Source organism: Anolis sagrei, chromosome 5, assembly GCF_037176765.1.
Source record: "Anolis sagrei isolate rAnoSag1 chromosome 5, rAnoSag1.mat, whole genome shotgun sequence".
Classification (NCBI taxonomy): domain Eukaryota; kingdom Metazoa; phylum Chordata; class Lepidosauria; order Squamata; family Dactyloidae; genus Anolis; species Anolis sagrei.
This window is the reverse complement of record NC_090025.1, coordinates 75,673,166-75,695,900: the sequence shown is the minus strand read 5'-3', so window position 1 is coordinate 75,695,900 and position 22,735 is coordinate 75,673,166. Positions and strand designations below refer to the sequence as shown.

Genomic DNA, 22,735 nt, shown 5'->3' with positions numbered 1-22,735 from the left:
TTCTCTAGGCATTCGGAGCGCCTATAGAACAATTCTGTGGTCAATGTCTGGCAGATCATGATAATAAAATCATGCCTAGGAAAAGGTTCTTTCAGGTTAAAAGATAGGAGACCTATATTCACTGTTTTTCCATTTTCACAGGAGTCCTGTGTCTTATCACTAGACTTGTGGAATTCGGCCAAGAGGCACGCCATTTTGGGTTCTGTTTACAGATCACCCCTCATTCTGTTTACCGGGAAGTTATTCGAGTCAGGAGGGATGCTGCCGTTTTCATTTGGCAAAGATTCATCCCATTGGCTACAATGAGAAACTTTAGAGACTCAATCCTCAGTCATTTTAAGGCCTATCTGCATGAAACCTACCTCAGTTTTATACCCCATTTACAACTGCAGGCCTGCCAAGTTTCAGAACAATTCACCAATCTACCGATTTTTTGAGTTATTTTAAGTTTTAACCATAAGATAAACTGCAAGAGAGGGTTCTGGGAATTGTAGTCACCCGTTGTGTCCATTCTCAGCCAATCAGAGCATAGAAACAACCAGTTCTTTTATTGGCTGAGAAACAGAGAGAGAGAGAAACTTCAACTTCTATCATACTCCAAGAGGAATTCAGAGAGTTTTCAATGCCTGCCCCATGCAAGTGCTGCTGGGAAAGCAAGTTCCCAGCAGGGCCCTCTCTGGAGGAGGAGCCTAGGGAACTTTTCCAGTTCCAATCCTCCATCCTGTTTTGGGGGGATATACAAAACAAAGCAGCTAATTTTACAAATTACTTTCGTGCAAACTGATCCTGGCCCAAGTCTACCCATCACTCCAGCAGATGTGGAAAAGCAATTGTATAAACATAGGATATATGCCATTTGTATCAAGAAATCTTGCTGAGTGGTTCTTAAACAATAACTTGATTTAAAACACCTCTTTATTGTATACAATTGATGCAATTTACAGAAAAATGTCACTAAGAAAAGTGTCATACATTATCTGTATGAAAAAGAAACATTAGTCAGTGTTTGTTACTAAGAAAGAAGTATCAGGAAGTGGACTCATCACTAACACATTACATATACTTCTGAAGTGACAAAATAAGAATTTTACAATTACAGTTCAAGGGACTGAATAAAGGGAACTAACTTCCATCTTGTCCCGCTACTTTTAGATACCTTAATGTAGAAAGATGTTCCCAAGATCTACTACATCAGTAGTAAATCTAGGTTACGTTGTGTTAGTCATTGCTATTATTCTGAATCACAAAAAGTACTTTTGGATTAGATACAAATTTCCAACTACATTATGATCTGAAGAAAACCACAAGTCGAGAATAAAAGCAAAAGTACTTGCATCCTGTCGGTATGTTCTCTTTCCCGTCAAATGAAGCAAACATAAACATGGCCTAAGGTACACGTTATTACAGACTCTAGCAAAGTTTTAGTCTTTAACTTAAAACACAATTCAGAGTCAAACACAAGTTTTAAAAATATATCTAAACACAGCAAAACCCAAAAACAACATTTTAGGCAAATTAGAACCAAACAAAATGGGTTAGAATTTGTTTTAAGAATGCTAGAAGTCATTGTTAAAAATATACATGATTCAGTCTTTTCATTAGTAAATACTACAAAGTAAAATCCACGACATGCGAGTGTGGAGAAGAGCAAACCACTGACCACCTGCTGCAATGCAACCTGAGCCCTGCCACATGCACAATGGAGGACCTCCTTGCGGCAATACCAGAGGCACTCCAAGTGGCCAGCTACTGGTCAAAGGACATTTAATCAACTACCAAGCTTGCAAATTCTGTGTTTTGTCTGTTTGTTTGTTTGTTTTTGTTAAAAATGCAATACAAATGCCTGGTTGCTGATGACACGATAAATAAAATATTAGTAAATACTGTACACTGAAAAGAAATATCTAAAATGCTATCAGTGTTTAACTATTATAACCTGGAATCGCCTTTGCAGTCTGTATACTGCACGATGTTCACAACTGGAGAATTCTAACAGAAGATGACAATGTGTGAATGGTTCAGAATTATCTTGCATATGACTTGTTGAATATAAGGTGGAGCTGACAAGCATAACTATCTTACTGCTGGTATATTTACCACTGTATGTTACAGGAAAGAAGAAAAATATGACTCTTAGAGCTAAGCACATTTTAAAACAACCTTACTGGGACACAGGAAATGTTTGCCTCCCCAGTTTTGTTATGCTACATCTCAAAGGGATGTTTCATGTTACCATTCAAAGGATTATCTAAACAATGCTTACATATGTTGTATATAGCATCCAGAGTGCTCCATCATCCTAATAGGTTAAGACAGAGTTTCTAAAACTTCCTGAAATACATTCCTACTCGTAATGCTGCACTATCTTTTGCTCCCATGGGTAAGTTTTGCGAAAAGGGCAAGCAATCTTTTCCTTAGATAAGATCCTGATGTGCATGTTGTCCAGTGTACATAATGTGCAGATCTAAGATTAAGGCTAGTATTCCCAATACTGAAAACAGAAAATGGTCTCTTTGACTCACTCCTATGACAATTCGCATCTCAAAATGTCATCAGAGTTCTTTTCCTCCCATATAATATTCAGATGATACATTTCTGGGATGACTGCATTCTCACTGTCCAAACACTAATTACAGGCATTCAATCCACCAAAATCCTAGGTATAAAGAGTAGCTGGCTCCCATGACTTATTATTATAGCTATCCCAGCAAGCATACATTCCCTTCCAGGGGCCCCTAAAGAGGGGAAACTGTACAATTTCAGAATAAATCAACAAAAGACAACAGCACTAACAAAAGTACTGAATGCACATAAATAGACAATATATATATTTAAACATAAAGAACTATTGGGCTTACTATGGAAGATTTATATTTATTTAATAGTTCAAATGAAAGTAAGTTATGGGCACAAGGTTTACATTTGCACTATAACTTATTCATGGTCTGCAGAAAACTGGTTCGCCTTTAAACTAACATTTTGTGCTAAAGGGAACTATGGAATAATACTGGTACCGTTAGATCCTCTGCAGAGGCTGGGATAGAAACTGTCACCTTTCCTTGCAAGAAACTATGTCAAATTTTAAAAATCTCAGAGTAAAAAAATGATTTTAAAAATTGCAGACTGCAGTTGTTTGTGCTTATCTATATCTTCCATTTGTTACACAAATAAGTCTGCTTCTCCCCAGTTTGACCAAGAATTAGCATGCAAAGAGGAATACCTATGATGTAGCTGTCTCAGGCAAGATAATATACTTACAGCTGCTGCTCCATGACTTTAGCAGGGATTTAATGTTAATTTCAAAAAGCACAGAATCCTGCAGGCTCAACATCATGTCTCAAGGAGCAGCTGCTGCTGCTGCAACAGCAACAGCAGCAAGAATTGTGTTGGTATGCCTTCTCTAACGGTCATCCCTTTTTTTGCTCTCAGGCAATAGAATTTTGGCCCACAGCATCGGTGCTTCATTACCATGCAGTCTCCGAGTGACGCACAACTATAGTAGAAATGCTGCTGAATGCAGATGAACCCTCCAGTACAGAAAATAAAACTTGCATACTCGTCATAAGAGGATGCCCTTCAGGGTGTTATTTTCCAGCGACAACACACACCAATCTAACATAAAATAGGGAGAAAAAGTTCAAATCACAGCTTTAAGCTAATCACCTTGCTACAAAACACAGACAGTTTTGCACTTCAGGCTGCATTTCTTTTAAGCAGCTTTCACTGTTCCAAGACTAAAATTGAAGGGGTTGCAGGGGATAGTTCTTTAAGTTTGTAAATTGCAGACCAGATTTTTTTATTTACTCTGTATTAGATTTCACTGAGAATTGGGTTTTTTCTGCTTATCTACAGCCAAGGCATTCTTTCCATAACTCCTTATGCCATAGAGTAAAGACAGACTTCTTAGCAAGCCTGTGAGCCTATTTATCTACTGGAGATAATTAGGAGGGACAACCTAACTGTGATGTCAACTTCTTAAAAGGACTCAAAGCTTGTTTGTGCCTGACATTCAAAGACATTTCTCCAAAATTGCATTTCTCAAAGGCTACCTCTTAAAGAAAAAAGAAAAGAAAAGAAGGGGGATCACAGTGCCATACATTTATGCAGGCTCTACAGAATATCAACATTTTATTTTAGTCTGACCCCATATAAAATTGAAAGTTTTGAAACACAGTGAAAATATAATTATTATGTGTAGTGGCTGACACAAGATATCAAGGAATTTATTGTTATGTGGGTTCAAGTCATTTCTGTCTTACGAGTGACCCTAATGCAAGACTATTACAAGGTTTCCTTCACAGAATTTCATCAGAAGGATTTTGCCTTTGCCTCAGTCTGAGAAAGTGTGATAAATTCAAGCAGAATGAACAAGGTTTTCTTTTCTTTTTTAAGTTTGAAATGACACTGCCAAATGACACTAGACACTGATGTCACTTTTTTTAAAAAAAAGCTACAATTAGAGATCTACTGGGGAGGCCCTGCTCTCGATCCCACCAGCGTCTCAAACGCGCCTGGTGGGGACGAGGGACAGAGCCTTCTCAGTGGTTACCCCCCACTTGTGGAATTCGCTCCCCAGCGAGATTAGATTGGTATCCTCCCTCCTTTCTTTTAGGAAAAAACTAAAGTCGTGATTTTGGAGCCAGGCATTTGGCTAGTGGGCACAGCAGCACTTTAGACACTGAACCCGGACAATAGGATTGTTATGACAATTGGAAACTGCTATATGACTTATGATTATGTGAGTTGTTCTATGTGATTATGTAATTTTAATTAACATTATTGTTTTAATTTGTTATGTACTAGGATTTTATATTGTTGTTATTGATACTGCTGGCATTGAATTATTGCCTGTGTTAGCTGCCCTGAGTCCCCCCTTGGGGGTGAGAAGGGCGTGGTAGAAATGTTGTAAATAAATAAACAAGACCACATACAGATCAGATTTTTTTCCTCAAAAAAACAAAACAAAACTACAGAGGATGAACCATGTTTCTAAGGCTAAAGATGTGAGTTCAAGAAATTCTCAAAAAATCTCCATCCATGTACATACAATATATGTAATCGAAGCCAAATGTGGGTTCCTTTTTTAAGGTCTCAGCTGGATGTCAATTGTGGGATATCAAAACTATGTATTAATTTTTCAGCTCATTGATATTTCAACAATGGAGAATTAGCTGAATAATTTTCAAAGCACAGTGAACAAAACATGAAAGACCAAGGATAATGAGACACTTAACTGTTCAAAAATAGAATTATGGGATAGCCAATTATATGTGGTTTATACACATATTAACCCCGCCCCTCCGAAAAGCATACAATTCAGCAATACTGACCTTACCATTAACTACAACTACTATGCAGCTACAGAAACCCATTGGATGACTTTCTCTTGTCCTTAAAAAATTCAAACCTCCTTTGAACAAGTTCTGACCCCCCCCCCCAAAAAAAATCTCACAATAAGTTCGCCTGAGGGTCACCATGGGTCAGAAAAAGTCATGAGACACACAGCAGCCACAACTATGCAGTTGCTGTGTTATGCATTTTAAAAGAACAATATAAATCCATTAAATCTGACCTACGAAAAGGTAGGATTGCCTTTATCTTGGTTATCTAGCAACTCTCACACTTAGTCGGGCAGTAAAATTATTGTGATGTGGATACATGAGTGGAGTTCTGAGGAGTGAGCAATATACATTTCTCAGAAATTATACATTTCAATTTAATTCTTCTCATTTAATTCAGAGAGGTTGGACATATTTTTAAACAAAAAACACTCAAAGCAAACACAGACACGCACACACACAAATTGCGTATGTCACAAATGCATTGATGCTCTTAAAAGTATTTCATGGAAAAGTACATCTCGAGTTGCTGGGCAGCTGCTATTACCAGATTATGATTAGCAGAGATCTAAATGCACTAGACTGAATGGATTAAAAGGATTGGTGGATGCAGTAAAGTAGATACAGAAATAATTCTGAGTACTGACACTTGGAGTGGTAACACCAATGTCAAGGTGGCCCGTACTTACGCCAATATTTTCAGAAGTTACATACAATTTCAGCTGTCTTGAATAATAGATACTTTGGAGCAGTACATGTGATCAATATATGGTTCAAGAGACATACATGCATTGCAGTCAAAACACTGTAGATCCCTGTGAAGAAGCTCTCAGGTCTCACAACCTTTTAAATTATTTATTACATTCTTGCCTTGTCTATGTTTTCTACCTATGGGGCAGCACTATTTGCAATATTTGGTGGAAAAATGAGGTATAAACTTGTGCATATCAGTGGAATAACCAGTATCAGGAAGAAGAAAAAAACAATCTGAATATCAGAAGATAGTTTTTCAACATATGCCATGGTGGCAGAGCCACAACTGTGATAATTTAGGTAAAGTATGAGAAAAGAGAAGGTAGGGACCCAGAAAAAAGAAACATGGTGTTTGTACATTTATGCCTACAAGCAATTAACAGAAACAATTGCCAAGATGCTTAATTCTCCTCAGGCTATATTTTAAATACATACAGCCGTAAGGCTTTTGCACAGTTCAAAAACAGATAATCACACTTCTGAAAACCATTTGAATGGTAGTCACACATTGTCTAAAGAGACAAATAAATTATCTACTGTAAAGCAACAACTTAGTACATACAAGCCAAACTTACTACTCTCTTTCATATAAAATTTGACATTCAAGAGTTCTTTTCCATTAAGACAAGAGAAAAATTATTGTTCCAAGATATTTATTTATTTATTTATTTATTTATGACATTTATATGCTTTCCTTCTCACCCCGAAGGGGACTCAGAGCGGCTTACAAGATATATATACATGCAATATATTATATTATTAGCATAGTACAATAACAGTATTATATATTACTATACTGTACTATACCATTATATTGTAATATTATTAGTAATATTACATGTAATATAAAATATATAATGCTTCCCTTTTTTATATAGTTATATATAAAACCCATATTTTTAAATATAGTTACATGTCCCATACTAATAATAAGTTCAGTTTATCAAGAATCTACTTTATCAAGTTACATATAGTAAAACTAAAAATCATTTTTAATAAAACAATTAACAACAAAATCCCAGTTTATCAAACAAGCTAACAAAAGGCTATATAAATTTACCTAATTTTATGCTGATATCATAGCTTCGGCTATCTTCTCTCAAGTCTTTAAAAGTAGGATTCTGTGTCTCGTTTTATTCATTACCTTTGCCAGACCCCCATCTTCCATTAACATCCCATTGGCATTTCAGCAGTTTGCTACTGTGTGCTAGAAGAGCACTTCATTCCATTATCAGGATACAAAAATAGAAATAAGAAGATAATTTAAAGAGGATTCAGCTGCTGTCCACTATTGTAAAAGCAGGACTGCAGAATACCATAAAGCTATATTTCACAAATGACTATCTCACAAATGTCTACAACAGTAGTAATGCAAACTGATTTGGGACAATTCCTAATGTAATGGCCATTTGGCAGCATTTAAACAGTCCAAATGCAGAATTAATCTTCAACTGAAGGATTAGGATATTCTGTGCCAGTTATCTCAATTGCTCAACAAGCTGGAGTATAACCAGTGTAAATGTTCAAAGGCCTAACACATTTTCTAACTGAAGATTGCCACCTGCAGTCTTATTGTTAGTAGTATACCACAGTAGAATTACTTCATTGCTACAAACAAATAGCCAAAATATAGAAGAGCAACATGTTCAGTGTTTAAATTTCAGGGCTACCAGTCTATTACACTAAATAACTTTATTAAATGCAACCCCTTGACAAGACTTTGTAATAATAAATCTCTCCCAACAGGAGAGGGGGGTTGCATATTTGGCACAAGATGTCCTTTAATCTGAAGGAAGGCTGAAACGATAACACCTTAAAATCAGTTACTTCAAAGCTAACTAATATACAGTATTTACACAAATCTAAGGCACACCTTTTTTTGGCTAAATGACCATGCCAAAATTGGGGTGTGCATTGTATTTGCGTAATATGGTAAAGCTAGGCAAAGTCTTGGACTGTGGGTGGGCGCACAGGAGGGGCAGTGGGAGCACACGCTGGCCTCCCTGCCTACCCCAAGTCACCACCCCTTTCACCTACTCTTTCTTCTCTCTCAGGGCCCGCCCCCTTCACCTTCATGGGGTGGCACGGGAAGGGAGGGACTGATGCCCATCAGGGCCCGGTTGAGGCTGTGTGCAAGGAGGGGGCCTCACCAGCAGCAGAAGGGAGGGGCCCTGGCTCTGGCGAGTTGACACGAAGGCCCTCGGAGTGGAGAAGGTGAGTCGTATTGGGGAGGGCAGGCAGATCGATGTGAACTCCTGCTGCCATTCCTGTGCGAACCCGCCCACCCTTTTGTAAGGTTTCTGTCCTTTACACCTTTCCCTCCTTTCCTTTCTTTTATTTCCTTCTTTTCCCTCTTTTTCTCTCACTTCTATTTATTATTTCTTTATTTCCTATATTTGTACCCCGCCCTTCTCAGCCCGGGGGGGGACGGGGGATGGGAGACTCAGGGCAGCCTCACAATAAGCACCATACGATGCCATCACCATCATAAAACATTCAACAAATACATTAAAACATTGCAACAGTTCATTAAAAACAACTGATTTAAACACGTCAGTTAAAAACCAAATCCAAGTCTGGGTCAATTCATCATCACGAGTTGCCTAAGTCTTCTTTCCACTTGCTGCTATTCACTGGTTGAACGCCTGGTCCCACAGCCAAGTCTTAAATTTCCTTCTAAAAGACAGGAGGGAGGTGGCCAGTCTGATGTCCCTGGAGAGAGAGCCCCACAGACAGGGGGCCACTGCCGAGAAGGCCCTATCCCTCGTCCCCACCAATCGTGTTTGCGATGGCAGTGGGATTGAAAGCAGGGTTTCTCAAGATGATCTTAAACTTCATGATGGTTCGTTTACTCTCTTCTTTGTCTTTATTCTCTTCCTCCCTTTCTGTCCTCTTGTCATCAATCTCTCCCTCTTCCTTCCCCTCCTATCTCTTTTCTATCTTCGTTCAATCCCTCCTTCTCTTTCTTTTCTTGCTTCCCTTACTGCCTTCTTCCCTTCTCATCCTCCTTTTTTCTTTTCCTCTCTCATACTTTCCTTTCTTCGTCTTTTCTTCCATTCTTCTTTTCCTTTCTTCCCTCTTCCTTCCTTTTCCGTTCTTTTTTTCTTTCTTCCATCTTCCTTCCTTTTCTTTCTTCTCATCTTTTCCTTCCTTCTTCATTCCTCCCTCTTTCCTTTCCTTACTTCCTCTTTTCTTACCTTCTTTCTATCCTCCATCCATCTTCTCCTTTCTTCTTTCTCATCCTCTTTTTTTTCTTTTCCTTCCATCTTCCCTCCTTCCATTTTTCCCATGTCTTTCTTTCCTTCCCATCTTCCCATCAAGGGTTACCTGATTCTCTGGTGTTACTTTCCATCGCTGAAAGATTTGACGATCTAACACTTTTTATTTTTAAAGAAAGAATTCTAAGCACACAGCAACTGTAAAGCAAACCTTTTTAGAACAAATTACAAAGAGTGCACTTTTAGCCATTGTGCATTACATTTGCCAGAAATTATTATTATTTTGTTTCAGGGTTTCAAAAATTGAGGTGCACATTAGATTCAAATAAATATGAGCAATGAAGTTAATGGTGCAACTCTCAAAAATAGGCCTACCCTTGGTAAACAGGTCTCCAATCTCTGATCCATATAAATATTCCTCACTTCTAAGCATATTGAGATATTCCATATGTATTACAGTAGAGTTTAGCTCCTTTGGACACCTAAAGTTAAACCAGACATTTGCACATCCTTAATGCTTTACTGAAAATAGGCACTGTGAACCCTTCTACTCCTGAATGAGGCCAGAATATGAAGAAAAGAGACCATCAATTTCATCACCTCTGTCTTTTTTTCCCTAATGCAAAATCCCCCTCCTCAGCTTTTATTCACCAAGTGGTTACTCTTGATAGCAAATTACAACCATTTGGTGCCATCCTTCTTGAAGAAACAGCCCTGAGGGATCCACAAGCCTACCTATGATTTCAATGCAAGACAGACTTCTGTATGGCTGTCATGTAAGCAACAACAAAAATACAAAAAAGGCCATCATATAGCCAGTGGTATAATATGACAATCTGCCTCCACTGGACACAATGTAAAGGAAAGCATTTCCCCCTTTAAAAAAATATACAGGAAGATGGTGCTGGAGGTAAATTCCCTTCCCCTTCAAAAGACACCTGGGTAACCTTTAAGCAGGTTAGGATCCTAGTCCGGGTGTGACAGCCTTCTGATCTGCATTCCCCCTGAGGCGTTCACCATGAATTAAAAGAAAATACCACACAGAAGAATTGGTAAAGCCATTAAAATAGCAGATGTTAGTAAAACTTCTGGACAAATTACTAAGAATCAACTGGGTAGCTTATTCTGACACATTATTTGTAGTTTAACAATAACAGGACTGGATAGCGGTCACAATACTCAAACACATCGTTCAGGCTCTCAAATATTTCTGACAACACAATATGATGAACCTAATCATGCATTACAGCTACCCTCAGCACTATCTCATTAAAATCAAACGTATAATACAGCACCTCTTTCACAGTTCAATGAGTCACCATTTTATTCACTTGCAACACATTTGTTTTGAATATTCCATTTAAAATGCAGGTGCACTGGTTTCATCAACCACAGTACCTGGCAGTTCAAATCTTATGTTTGCTTTAGCTTTTCATCTATAAAACAACAGTGACCTACCTCATATAGATATTGTAAAGATTGTCAGGAGAGTACAAAGGGCACTTTAGAAGCACTAAACAAAACGATGCCCGCCAGAAGACTGGAACATTTCTAACTCTAAAATAATTCCATGCTTCTATTATTAGATGATATCAGGACCAGAAAGTTAAGCACTCAGAAAGGAAGAACTTTTACTGTTTCAATCCAAGCAGGAAGACTTTAGTTAAAATGATGGAATAAAATGTTTTCTATAGAAAGATCTATATATCATAAAGTTCTCAATGATTATATTCTCAGAAAATTTCCACCCACTAAAATTTGAAGAAATTAAGTGCACCAGCATTACAAAATATGAAGCTGGTTTAAATAGCTAATGGGCAGTAGACTGATAAAAACACGGATTACTTTAAACAGAGGGATAACTCCCATACTCAGAACAACAGAGACAGAAAAAGCAGAATACTGTGTTAAAGAAGATCAAGATGGGAAGCCAAAACTTTGAAAACAAAAATATTTGCAATATTGACTCAGATGAGATAGCAATTATTAAAAAAAAAAAAGCATAAAAATCAGAATATCACAAGTGAAATTGGTGGGGACAAGGAGCAGGGCCTTCTCGGTGGTGGCCCCTCACCTGTGGAATTCACTTCCCGGGGAAATTAGGTCATCGACATCCCTCCTCTCTTTTAGAAGGAAATTAAAAACATGGATATGGGACCAGACTTTTGGATAATCTGGCAGATAGACAAAGGATAAGCGACGACTAGAATGGATGGATTTGACAATGTGAAATGAATTTACGGACTCTGAGCTGGCAAACATTGAGCACTAGTTTGGTTTTATTGATTATGATGTATATAAGTGACTGTTTTAATTGTTTTAATTACTGTTTATATATGTTTTATTTTTATCTTATTGTTTGTGTCGGCATCAAATTGTGCCTTTTGTAAGCCGCCCTGAGTCCCCCCTCGGGGGTTGAGAAGGGCGGGGTAGAAGTGCGTGAAATAAATAAATAAATAAATATTGTAATTAGGGTACAAAACAGAAGGCAAAATAAAATTCAGGGGGGGGAAACCTAAATTGGAATAGGGTATCTTAATGTTGAACACACTTCAGATTGAATTTGGAATTCAATGACTAGAACTCTGCTCTTGGGAATCTCCCACTGGAGAGGGAGAAGAGAGAGTTTTCAAAAATTTGTCCTCCTGATAGCCCTTGAAGCTTCTCCAGAGCAGGGCTTCTTAAACTTTGCACCAGACAGGTTTTTATGATTCCAAATAGGTATATAGGTATGTAAAATAGATATAAAAATCAAATGTTTAGTGATAATAAATCAGCATTTGCAAGGTTTACTAAACAAGATCGTTTTCTTTTTTATAAAGTACAAATGTAGCATGTTCTGCACAGTCTACTGAAAACACTGCACAGTGTTGCTAACAGATTTGTGTAAATGTCTAGGTGGTTTTCAGATTTTTGTAACTCCAACATTGACCTAAGAGGACCCCATTTGGGGTCGGGACCCACCATTTAAGAAATACTGCTCTAGAGCAGTGGAGGACTCCTGGCAACAATACAGAACACCCCAGAGGGAGAATCAATGCAATTACACTATGCTTTTCTGCAGCAGGAGCTTCTACTGGAGTTCAGTCCCGTTTGCTAATAAAATTAAACTTTCAGTTTACAAAAGGCATACTATAACCACAATGCAGTTTTTAAAATATATTGATAAAATGTATTTACATACTGAACTATATTTAATTGAAATTATTAAGAGTAAGCTCACCCAAACAAAATCCATGCAGCGACTACACAATTAACTAATAACATTTAAATTTCACAAGTGTTTATATTAGTTGTATAATATTTACACCTGTATTAGCTACACTGTAGTATACTCATCTATATTTGCTTCTGATTAATTTCTTAACAATACTCAAATGCCTTTTAAATTTACTTCACAAGGTTCAGAAATATCTCCTTTATCTCAGGTACAAGAATGTCAAATGTTATCTGTATAAATTAAAATGTAATGTCCGTTTGTGGGATTAACATAACCCAAAAACCACTGGACAGATTGCCACCAAATTTGCACATGATACACCTATCAGGCCAACAAGTGACAATCACTCATAAAAACACTGAAAAACACAGTGGAAGAGACTTAAAAAACCAAAAAACACATGCACAAAACCACATATATACACATATATACAGACTGGGACATAGCAACGTGTGGCAGGGAACGGCTAGTTGATACTAAAATGCATTCATGTTTTGGAAAACATTTAAGTAAATCAATTCATTTTATAGTAAACTGGTAAAAACTTCATTAGAAGAGCAGAAAATTGTTTGCTGAGTCCTCATGTATCACAGTCCAACAAAGAAAGCCTCAAATTCAAAATATTATTACAACTTAAAAACATACTTGCTTCAAAAGTTTCAAAAATTAAGTACACAGATACATACTGTGATTAGGATTCCCAACATGAATGTCATCTTCATCTATAGTATGTCCCGGTGAAAGCAGACTAATACGCTTCATTTTCAGTAGCTTTGGAGAGCTTTCACAGATTGTACTTTCAACATCCAGAACCACATCTCCCGACATGACTGAAGGTACAATTTTTTTGAAAAAATCCATGCTTTAACATAGAGTCTCTCAATAGTTAAGTCTTCAGTTTAGCTGCACCTAATGCCAAGTCCAGGTGGTTGTGCAAACTTCCTTGAAGAGACTTTAAAAAGTTGGTCCGTTTGTACTACTTTACATAATGATGTCATACCAAACTTGGGTGGTGCTCAAACAGCAGCAAACCAGCTGCTTTCTAAATGAGAAAGCTTTGAAGACACACATTTTCCTTACAAAAGAAGTCCACCCATTAGAAATGCCTCTACTCTGTTAACTGATGCTAACATAAACTTGCACATACAGCAAAATTACATTTGAAAGCATCACAAACAAGCCATATGCTCCAAATATATAGGCTTATTTCAACCCAATAAATGGGACTGTTTGGTTTTATCTTGTACAGGGAGGGAGGAGTCTGCATCTGCAGTCAAAGATAACAGTTATCACCGTGAAAAGTTTGTTAGCCACGCAAACATAGCTACCAGAATTTCCAACACAGAAGAGTTCAGTTTGTGACATAAATGTTTAGAAATTATTTTAAAATGTACATTATTTACCACAAAAGGGACAATTTTAATAATTTAAATGATACTTTTAATGTTTTTCAAATATATTATTTTTGTGATGGTAAACAAGGCATATGTGTAGTTCTTATTCTTTAAATGAACACAAAGTAATGTGAAACACTATTCCTTAATTACAATGACATACTACTATCTACCCACTAGCACAAATGGACAGAACTTGTCATTTCCCCTCCAAAATGCATAATAGAAGTATCAGTGTTTTACATGGAACATCTTTACAACAACTGCTTTCCACCACTCTCATTTGCTAAGGTGAATTCTTCTTCAGTGTCTGCAACTATTCAATTTTTTATGGACAATGGTTCCTTAATCTCCATATTCAAAATAGATCCAAACATACATTTATCCTATTCAATTTATTTGCAATGTGTACAAAAAGACAGAAACAAATGTGTGTGATCATCCAAGGTTAGTACATAACAAGTCATCGATTGCTGCCACAAGCTACAAAATCATGAACATGTACACTTTTTAAGCTTACAGTCCATATATATATACACACACACACAAGCCATCCCCTGTCTTGTGTTGCTGTGGCCCAGTCTGTGTATATGTTTTGTATGTGTGTATATGTGTGTATATATTTGTGTATATGTGGTTTTGCGCATGCATTGTAATGTTTTTTGGCTTTTTAAGTCTCTTCCGCTGTGTTTTTCAATGGTTTTATAAGTAATGGTCACTCGTTGGCCTGATAGGTGTCTTGTGTCCAAATTTGGTGTCAATTCATCAAGTAGTTTTTGAGTTATGTTAATCCCACAAACGAACAGTAGATTTTTATTTATATAGATACTAGCCGTCCCCTGCAACGCATTGCTGTGGCCCAGTCTGTGTATATATGTGTATATATGTGGTTTTATGCATGCGTTGTAATATATTTTTCTTTTTTCTTTTCTTTCTTTTTTTGCTTTTTTAGTCTCTTCTGCTGTGTTTTTCAGTGTTTTTATGAGTGATGGTCACTTGTTGGCCTGATAGGTGTATTGTGTCCAAATTTAGTGTCAATTCATCCAGTGGTATTTGAGTTATGTTAATCCCACAAATGAACATTACATTTTTATTTATATAGATACACACACACATATATTCTTATTACATTTCTCCATCATAGTTACATGTGTGCAAAGCATAAAGTAATCAATAAATCTAAATGGAGGTATAATCTGCCACAAGGTCAGCAATACAAAACATGAGCAGGAGAGGCCCTGCTCGTGATCCCGCCCGCGTCACAAGCGCGCTTGGTGGGGACGCGAGATAGGGCCTTCTCCGTGGTGGCCCCCCGCCTCTGGAACGCCCTCCCGAAAGATCTCAGACAAGCCCCTACACTGGCAGTCTTCAGAAAGAATTTGAAAACCTGGCTGTTCCAATGTGCCTTTTCAGATTAGGAATCTCCCACTACCAAATCCCAGAAGCACTTTAGTACCAAATCACCGCACACTGCACACCGCACTTATATCATAATCCCACACCCCTCCGATACATCAGCACTTTTAACCTTGTACCCCTACTCCGGCCAACTCAGTTTTTAATAATGTCTTGTCGTATTGCTATTGTTATTGTTTTTCTGCTTAACTGTTTTTATTTGCTAGATATTGTATTGTTGTATTGTGTTGGGCTTCGGCCTATTGTGAGCCGCATCGAATCCTGCGGGAGATGCTAGCGGGGTACAAATAAAGTTATAATAATATTATAATAATAATGACTACATGCTATTCCTAGTTCATTAAATAATAGGTTTCATTCATGTAGGATTACCATATAGATATCCAGCATATCTAGATACATATATAATGCACAAAATATTTCACACAAACACTTACCAGTTTCAGCCAAAAAAGCACCTATCTGGATTTGCAACTTTCAGGATGATTAGCCAAGATGAATTTCGAAATACACACCATCACCGAGGAAGATTAAACATTTTACCTAAAAAAGGGGGGGGGATATTTTAGTATCCACTTTGAGTAAATAATAGTTAACTAAAGACAGCTGCAAAAACAAAATTTGTCATCGACATTTTCCCCAAATGCACGTGTTATTAATTTGTGTTAATTAAAAGACAGTACTAAAATGTGTTGAGCTATAGCTCCATTAATGCCCCATTCAAGAGATGGAAACAGATCATTTCCAGTAAAAAGCAAATAAAGGGTTGCACAGCAAATGATGTCATATCTGTGCCACACAACTTGTAGTTTTAGATCAACTTACATTGCGCTGGTTTCAATTATGAAAGTTACACAGGCATAGATATCCTTTTTTGTCATTGACATATAATTAAGGACTCATTAGCCATGCAGGTGTAGAGAAAGGTAACAAAAATTGTTCAGATATTGTTGGACTAGCTAGCATAACCAATGGAAAGAGATTATATACATTTTCACCTAAAAATATCTAAAGAGACATAATATAGCATGCAAAGTGTAGCAGCAGAGTTGCCATATTACTATACAGAGCTTTAATGCATACAAACAACAGAGTAACCCCAGAAATCACTGGTAATACAGTTTTCTTGGAACCTAATTTAACACCTTTACAGGGATTTTATTTATCATGTCAGAAATGAATTGAGAATTGAGAATGAATTGAAAATAGTGTCTTTAATGAGAGCGACTCCCATTTCACAGAGCTGGATCTTCTAAGACAATCCTGAAGCTGGTCGTCTTGTTGAACTCAATTCAAAGTGCTGGTTTTGACCTATAAAGCTCTATACATTCTGGCCCAGCTTACTTCTCTGAAAGTATCTCCCACTACGTCCCACCTTGCAGTTTAAGATCATCCGGGGAGACCTTTCTCTTGCTCCTGCCAGCGTTGCAAATACATCTGGCGGGGACGAGAGACAGGGCCTTCTCGGCTGTAGCCCCCCGTCTGTGGAATACGCTTCCCAACGAAATAAGATCGGCTTCATCCCTCCTGTCTTTTATGAAGAAATTGAAGTCATGGTTCTGGGACCAGGCTTTTGGACAGCAGGCATAAATAGTGCTTTGGATATGGAATTTGACTGGAATGGTGATACGGCGGTTAATACTGTTTTTATTGTTTTAATTAATGTTCTATTTATTGTTTTAATTGTTGTTATATTGCTTTGTGATATTTAATGGCATCAAATTGTGCCAAATGTAAGCTGTCCTGAGTCCCCCTTCGGGGGTTGAGAAGGACGAGGCAGAAATACTGGAAATAAATAAATAAATAAATAAATAAATAAATAAATGATCAGAATGCAAAGGGATATTCTAGACTAGATCTATGGCTATAGCTTTGACTTCTGCTCCCATAAGTGAATAGATTTTTGTGGGGTGTTTTTTAAATGGGTTGCTGTGATTTTTCCAGGCTGTATGGCCATGTTCCAGAAGCATTCTCTCCTGACGTTTCACCCACATCTATGGAAGGCATCCTCAGAGGTTGTGAGATCTGTTGGAAGCTAGGCAAGTGAGGTTTATATATCAGCGAAATGTCCAAGGTGGAAGAAAGAACTCTTGTCTGTTTGATGCAGGTGTGAATGTTGCAATTGGACACCTTGATGAGCACTGAATAGCCTTGCGGCTTCAAAGCCTGGCTTTTTTTTTTAAGAAATGAACTGACACCAGAGAAAATATTTTGTGATGAGGAAGGTAGAATATTAATAATAAAGGTGTGTATTCAAAAAAACCCTGTACTATTAGTTGGAGTGTATGCTCCCAACAACAAACAAAAAGCATTCTACAAAAAGCTAACACGCATATTAGCAGAATATGGTGAAAAGGAAATGTTATGGATGGGGGATTTTAATGGAGTCATGGTGCCCAAAGAGGATAGAGATAGTAAAGTAAAAAAGGACAGAAAGGAAGGCAAACTCCCGGGATCCTTCTTAAGGGAAATCCAGCATTGGGAACTTTATGATATTTGGAGGGTCCACAACCCAACAAGAAAAGAGTATTCATATTATTCACATAGACATGGCACATCCTCAAGAATTGACTTGATATTTGGTACTAAGGAACTAGTGGGAAAAACAGAGAAAATTGAGTTATTACCTAGAGTATTAGCCGACCATAACCCAATATTAATGAAATTAAGAGTGGGATACAAAAGAAATAGAGCTTGGAGAATGAATGATTACATTTTGAAAATTAAGTCACATAGAGAGAAACTTAGAACAGGTATTATTAATTACTTAAAGGACAACTCTAAAGAAGGAATGAAGGAGGGAATAGTTTGGGAGGCTGGAAAAGCAGTAATTAGAGGGTTACTGATACAACAAAACTCGATTTGGTTCAAAGGAAAAAATAAGGCCCAACTGGAGTTGTTGGCAAAAATTAGGACAAAAGAATTAGAAATAGAAAAAGAAAAAGGAACAAAGATGAGAATACAAGGAGAATTAAAAAAATTGCACCAACAATATGAACAGCTAATTGCTAGTGAAATAGAAAGGAAAATGATGTTTAATAGATACAACTTTTTTGAAAACGCAAACAAACCAGGGAAATTATTAGCTTGGCAAATAAAAGATGTAAAGAAAAAACCATTGATAACGAGAATAAAAAACAAAGGTGAAATTATCACTGATTCACAACAGATACAAAAACTATTCGAAGAATACTATGCAAACCTATATAAAAGAACTCAGGGGGAGATCAGGACAATCTCGCAGTATGTAGAGGAGACAAATTTAAAACAAATTTCAGAAGCAATGAAAGCTGATTTAGATAGAGAAATCACACCAGAGGAAGTAATTAGGACAATAAATTTGGCTAAAGCAAACAAGTCCCCTGGGGCAGATGGACTCTCAATTCTATATTATAAAACATTTAAGGAAGAGCTGGTCCCATTGTTGGTGTCAGTGATGAATTCGGTAATGAAAAAGGGAGAACTTCCAGAGTCATGGAAGGAATCCATAATTGTTTTAGTGCCCAAACATGATAAAGATTTAGATTTAATTAAAAATTACAGACCAATATCCTTGTTGAACTGTGATTATAAAATATTCGCCACTATATTGGCAAACAGAATTAAGCAAGCACTGGCACAATTAATACATAAAGATCAAGTGGGGTTCCTCCCAGGAAGACAAGTAAATCAAAACATCAGACTGATATTGAACACCCTGGAAATAGCAGACAAAGACCCAAATAGAGATCTGGCATTGTTCTTTATTGACGCAGAAAAAGCTTTTGACCATGTTAGTTGGGTTTATTTGGAAAAAGTGCTAGAAAAATTCGAAGTTGGCCACCAATTTAAAAGGGCAGTAGGGGCAATATACACCAATCAAAGAGCAAGATTAAAAATAAATGGTCAACTATCAGACTACATTGACATACAAAAAGGGACAAGACAAGGCTGTCCGTTGTCCCCACTATTGTTTATTATGGGATTAGAAATTTTAAATGTAAGGATAAGGGAAGAGAAAGAAATCACTGGTTTAAAGATCAGCGGCCAAGAATTAAAAATTAGGGCTTATGCAGATGATATAGTCTGTATCCTGACTAACCCACTACAAAGTACTAAAAAACTATTGGATACAATCCAAAGATATGGTGACATATCAGGATTTATCATAAATAAGGAGAAATCTAAATTTTTAGTAAAAAATATAGATGTTAAAAGTCGCAAGAAATTGGAGGCCGCAGCAGACTGCGAGGTGATAACGAAAGTAAAATATCTAGGAATATGGCTTTCAAACAAAAATATCAATCTATTCCAGGACAATTACGTTAGAACATGGGAAGACATAAAAAAAGATCTCACTAGATGGCAAACAATCCCCCTAACTTGGATGGGTAGAATTGCAGTAATAAAAATGTTGGTACTCCCCAAAATGTTATTCCTGTTTCAAAATATACCTATTATTAAAGGAACAAAAATCTTTGAGAAATGGAAAAGAGAGATTACTAATTTTATTTGGGCTGGGAAAAGAGCGAGGATAGCATACCGAAATTTAATTGATGAAAAAGGAAGAGGGGGGCTAAGCTTACCCGATTTAAGGACCTATTATGAGGCTGCAGCAATGTCCTGGCTGAAAGAATGGATAAAATTAGAAAACAAGACCCTACTAGATTTGGAAGGATTTGGATTACGATTCGGCTGGCACGCATATGTGTGGTATAATGGAGATAAACTAAATAAAGATTTTAATAAACATATAATTAGAGGGGGACTATTGGATATTTGGAAAAAATACAGAAAAGGTATGGAATCAAAAACCCCCCTTTGGCTGAGGCCACTAGAAGCAGTCACAAGACCAACCTTAAGGGTAGAAACAAGAACATATAAAGAATACCTTATTAGAGAAAATGAAAAATGGAAATTAAAAGGTCGGGAAGAATTGGAGATTAATGATTGGTTTCGATATCACCAACTGCATGAAAGATACAAAAAAGATTTGAGGATTGGATTTGCAACCAAAGAATCAGAATTGGAAAGAATTTGGAAAAGGGGGGATAAAGGGTTAATCTCTAGATTATATAAATACATACTAAGTTATAACATGGAGGACAACAGAGTCAAGACAGTAATGATATCCTGGGCCAAGGACCTAGGCAGACCAATAGAATTGGACAAATGGGAATACCTATGGAACAAAGAATTTAAATTTACTTTATCGGGTTCAATCAGGGAGAATCAATACAAAATGTTTTACAGATGTTATATCACTCCAGCTACATTGGCTAAAATAGACAAATCACAACAAGGTATTTGCTGGAGGTGCAGGAAACAGAAAGGGACATTTCTCCACATGTGGTGGACCTGTATGATCATACAGGAATTTTGGGATAAGGTAATTAAGGAGACAAATAAAATGTTACATAACAAGATTAAAAAAAGCCCAGGACTGTGTCTGCTAGGTCTACAGAGAGAAAATAATAATCAAAAGGATCAAGAAATATATCAATATAGCTTTGCAGCGGCAAGATTGACCATAGCCAAAGATTGGAAAGGGGAAAAAGGTCTAACCAAAAAGGATTGGAGGGAAAGAATGCGAGAATATATGCTAATGGCCAGACTAACTTATAACAGGAGGAATAAGAGTAATGAGGACTTTCTAGAAAAATGGAAGTTGGCCTTAGCATATCTGAATAGAGAGTCAGTAACATAGAGGTGCTCCATTAGGAATTTAGGTTTACCATGAATAAGGATAGATAAATAGGCTTAAAGGCTTCATAGTGTTTCGGTGCGGGAAGTCATGGTGAAGGGTGCACGGGTGTGGGGATGTGGGTTTAGTTCGTTCAGGATAGGGATTTTGGGTTGAGTGTAAGGTCTGGGGCATGTGTGTAAAATGCCATGTGCTGATTTCCTGTATGTTATGAAAAAAATTAATATTAAGCTCTGACTGAAAGCAGTGGAAAACAGCCAGAAATAGCAAGTTTATGTGTATTAAGATATGTAAATGATAATAATTTGTACATAACGTCAAAATTAACTGATTGATTGAATAAGGTAGATAGGCATGTACACGTCAAAAATATTGGTACCTGATTATATCTAATTTGCCATGGTTTGCTTTTCTGTTATGTACCATAATCAAAATAAACAGTTTTAACAATTAAAAAAAAAAAAAAAAGCCTGGCTGCTTCCTGCCTGGGGGATCCTTTGTTGGGAGGTGTTAGCTGGCCCGGATTGTTTCTTGTCTGGAATTCCCCTGTTTTCTGAGTGTTGTTTTATATTTACTGTCCTGATTTTAGAGAGTTTTTTAAACACTGCTAGCCAGATTTTGTTCATTTTCATTGTTTCTTCCTTTCTGTTGAAATTTTTAAATGATTTCTAAACATGGCAATTTGCCAGATTTTTTTAACCCTTTATTCCTTTACATATAAACATTTGAACAAGGCACTGCTGATTAGCAATGCATAGATTAACAAGACGCCTTTGAGCAGTACTTCATGCATTGATATGGAGGAGGGGCCCTGATCAAACTGGGGAAAAAGGCCAGAGACAGGGTTCAACTGCCAGATGGCCATGAAGCCCTAAGTCTAAAATATTGATAGCTATCAACTGACAAAGAGTATTAGAGCTAACTTCTTTAGAATATACTCATTTCAACAAATACATTATTGTATGAAAAAGTGCTTTAAAATTGGATGCATCTGCAAAATATTATTTTGTTCTTTTTGGATCTGCCTCCAGGATCTTTCTAAGCATACTCAGTTTTTTTTAAAAAAAGTTTGATTTGTTTCAACTATTTTCTATGTACATGTTTTAAATATATTAAAGCGGTTGAAATTTAGTGGTGAACAAATTTAACTCAAGGCTATGGCTCAAATCATTTTTAAACAAATATTTTATTTTAAATTTAACATGACATAACATCTATTTTTTCATTAAATGCTCATAATTTCAAAATGGCACCAGGCCAATTCACTTCTAGCATTTTTCAAGATGTACAATCATATCTGAAGTTTGTATTTTCCATAAAGACTGGCATCATTTTACTTCGAGCATATAAACCATTCCTTGTAATTCTAGCCTGCCTCCCCCCCCCCCTTTTTTTTTTTGGATGCAGAAAAAGGAGAGAGATATTACGCTGGTGATTATAATTACAGATTACAGCAGACCATCTGCTACAGAAGAGCTCTATAAATGGTACTGAAATGCTACAATCTCAGCTGAACTTCACCTGACAAAATGTATCTTTTTGCTGAAAAAGCAATGTTCCTTATCTGTAGTTCGATCTGTCAGCATTGTGCTGATTACACTTTCTTTATAAAAAAAAACCCACAGTGCACTAAGGATACAGCAAATTTTCCATTCAGGAATTAAGGAGAAAATGCAATGTCATACAGCACTGCAAATCTTGCACCATTGGAA

At 36.9% G+C, this 22,735-nt stretch overlaps 1 protein-coding gene across 11 annotated transcripts in view; it reads right to left on the bottom strand.

Moving 5' to 3' along the window:
- FRYL (FRY like transcription coactivator) overlaps positions 1-22,735 on the bottom strand; it is a 178,028-nt gene that overhangs the window by 131,121 nt on the left and 24,172 nt on the right. For 4 of the 11 annotated variants that reach the window (XM_067468771.1, XM_067468772.1, XM_067468773.1 and 1 more), the window contains exon 1: positions 3,259-3,352. The exons of 1 other annotated variant lie outside the window; for it this stretch is intronic. In XM_067468771.1, coding sequence (XP_067324872.1) covers positions 3,259-3,334 — 76 coding nt within the window. In that variant the 5' untranslated portion in view covers positions 3,335-3,352. Of the gene's footprint in view, positions 1-3,258; positions 3,353-7,152; positions 7,408-15,777; positions 15,884-22,735 lie in introns of those variants that run through there. 6 more of the 11 variants (XM_067468777.1, XM_067468778.1, XM_067468775.1 and 3 more) reach the window with 4 other exon arrangements.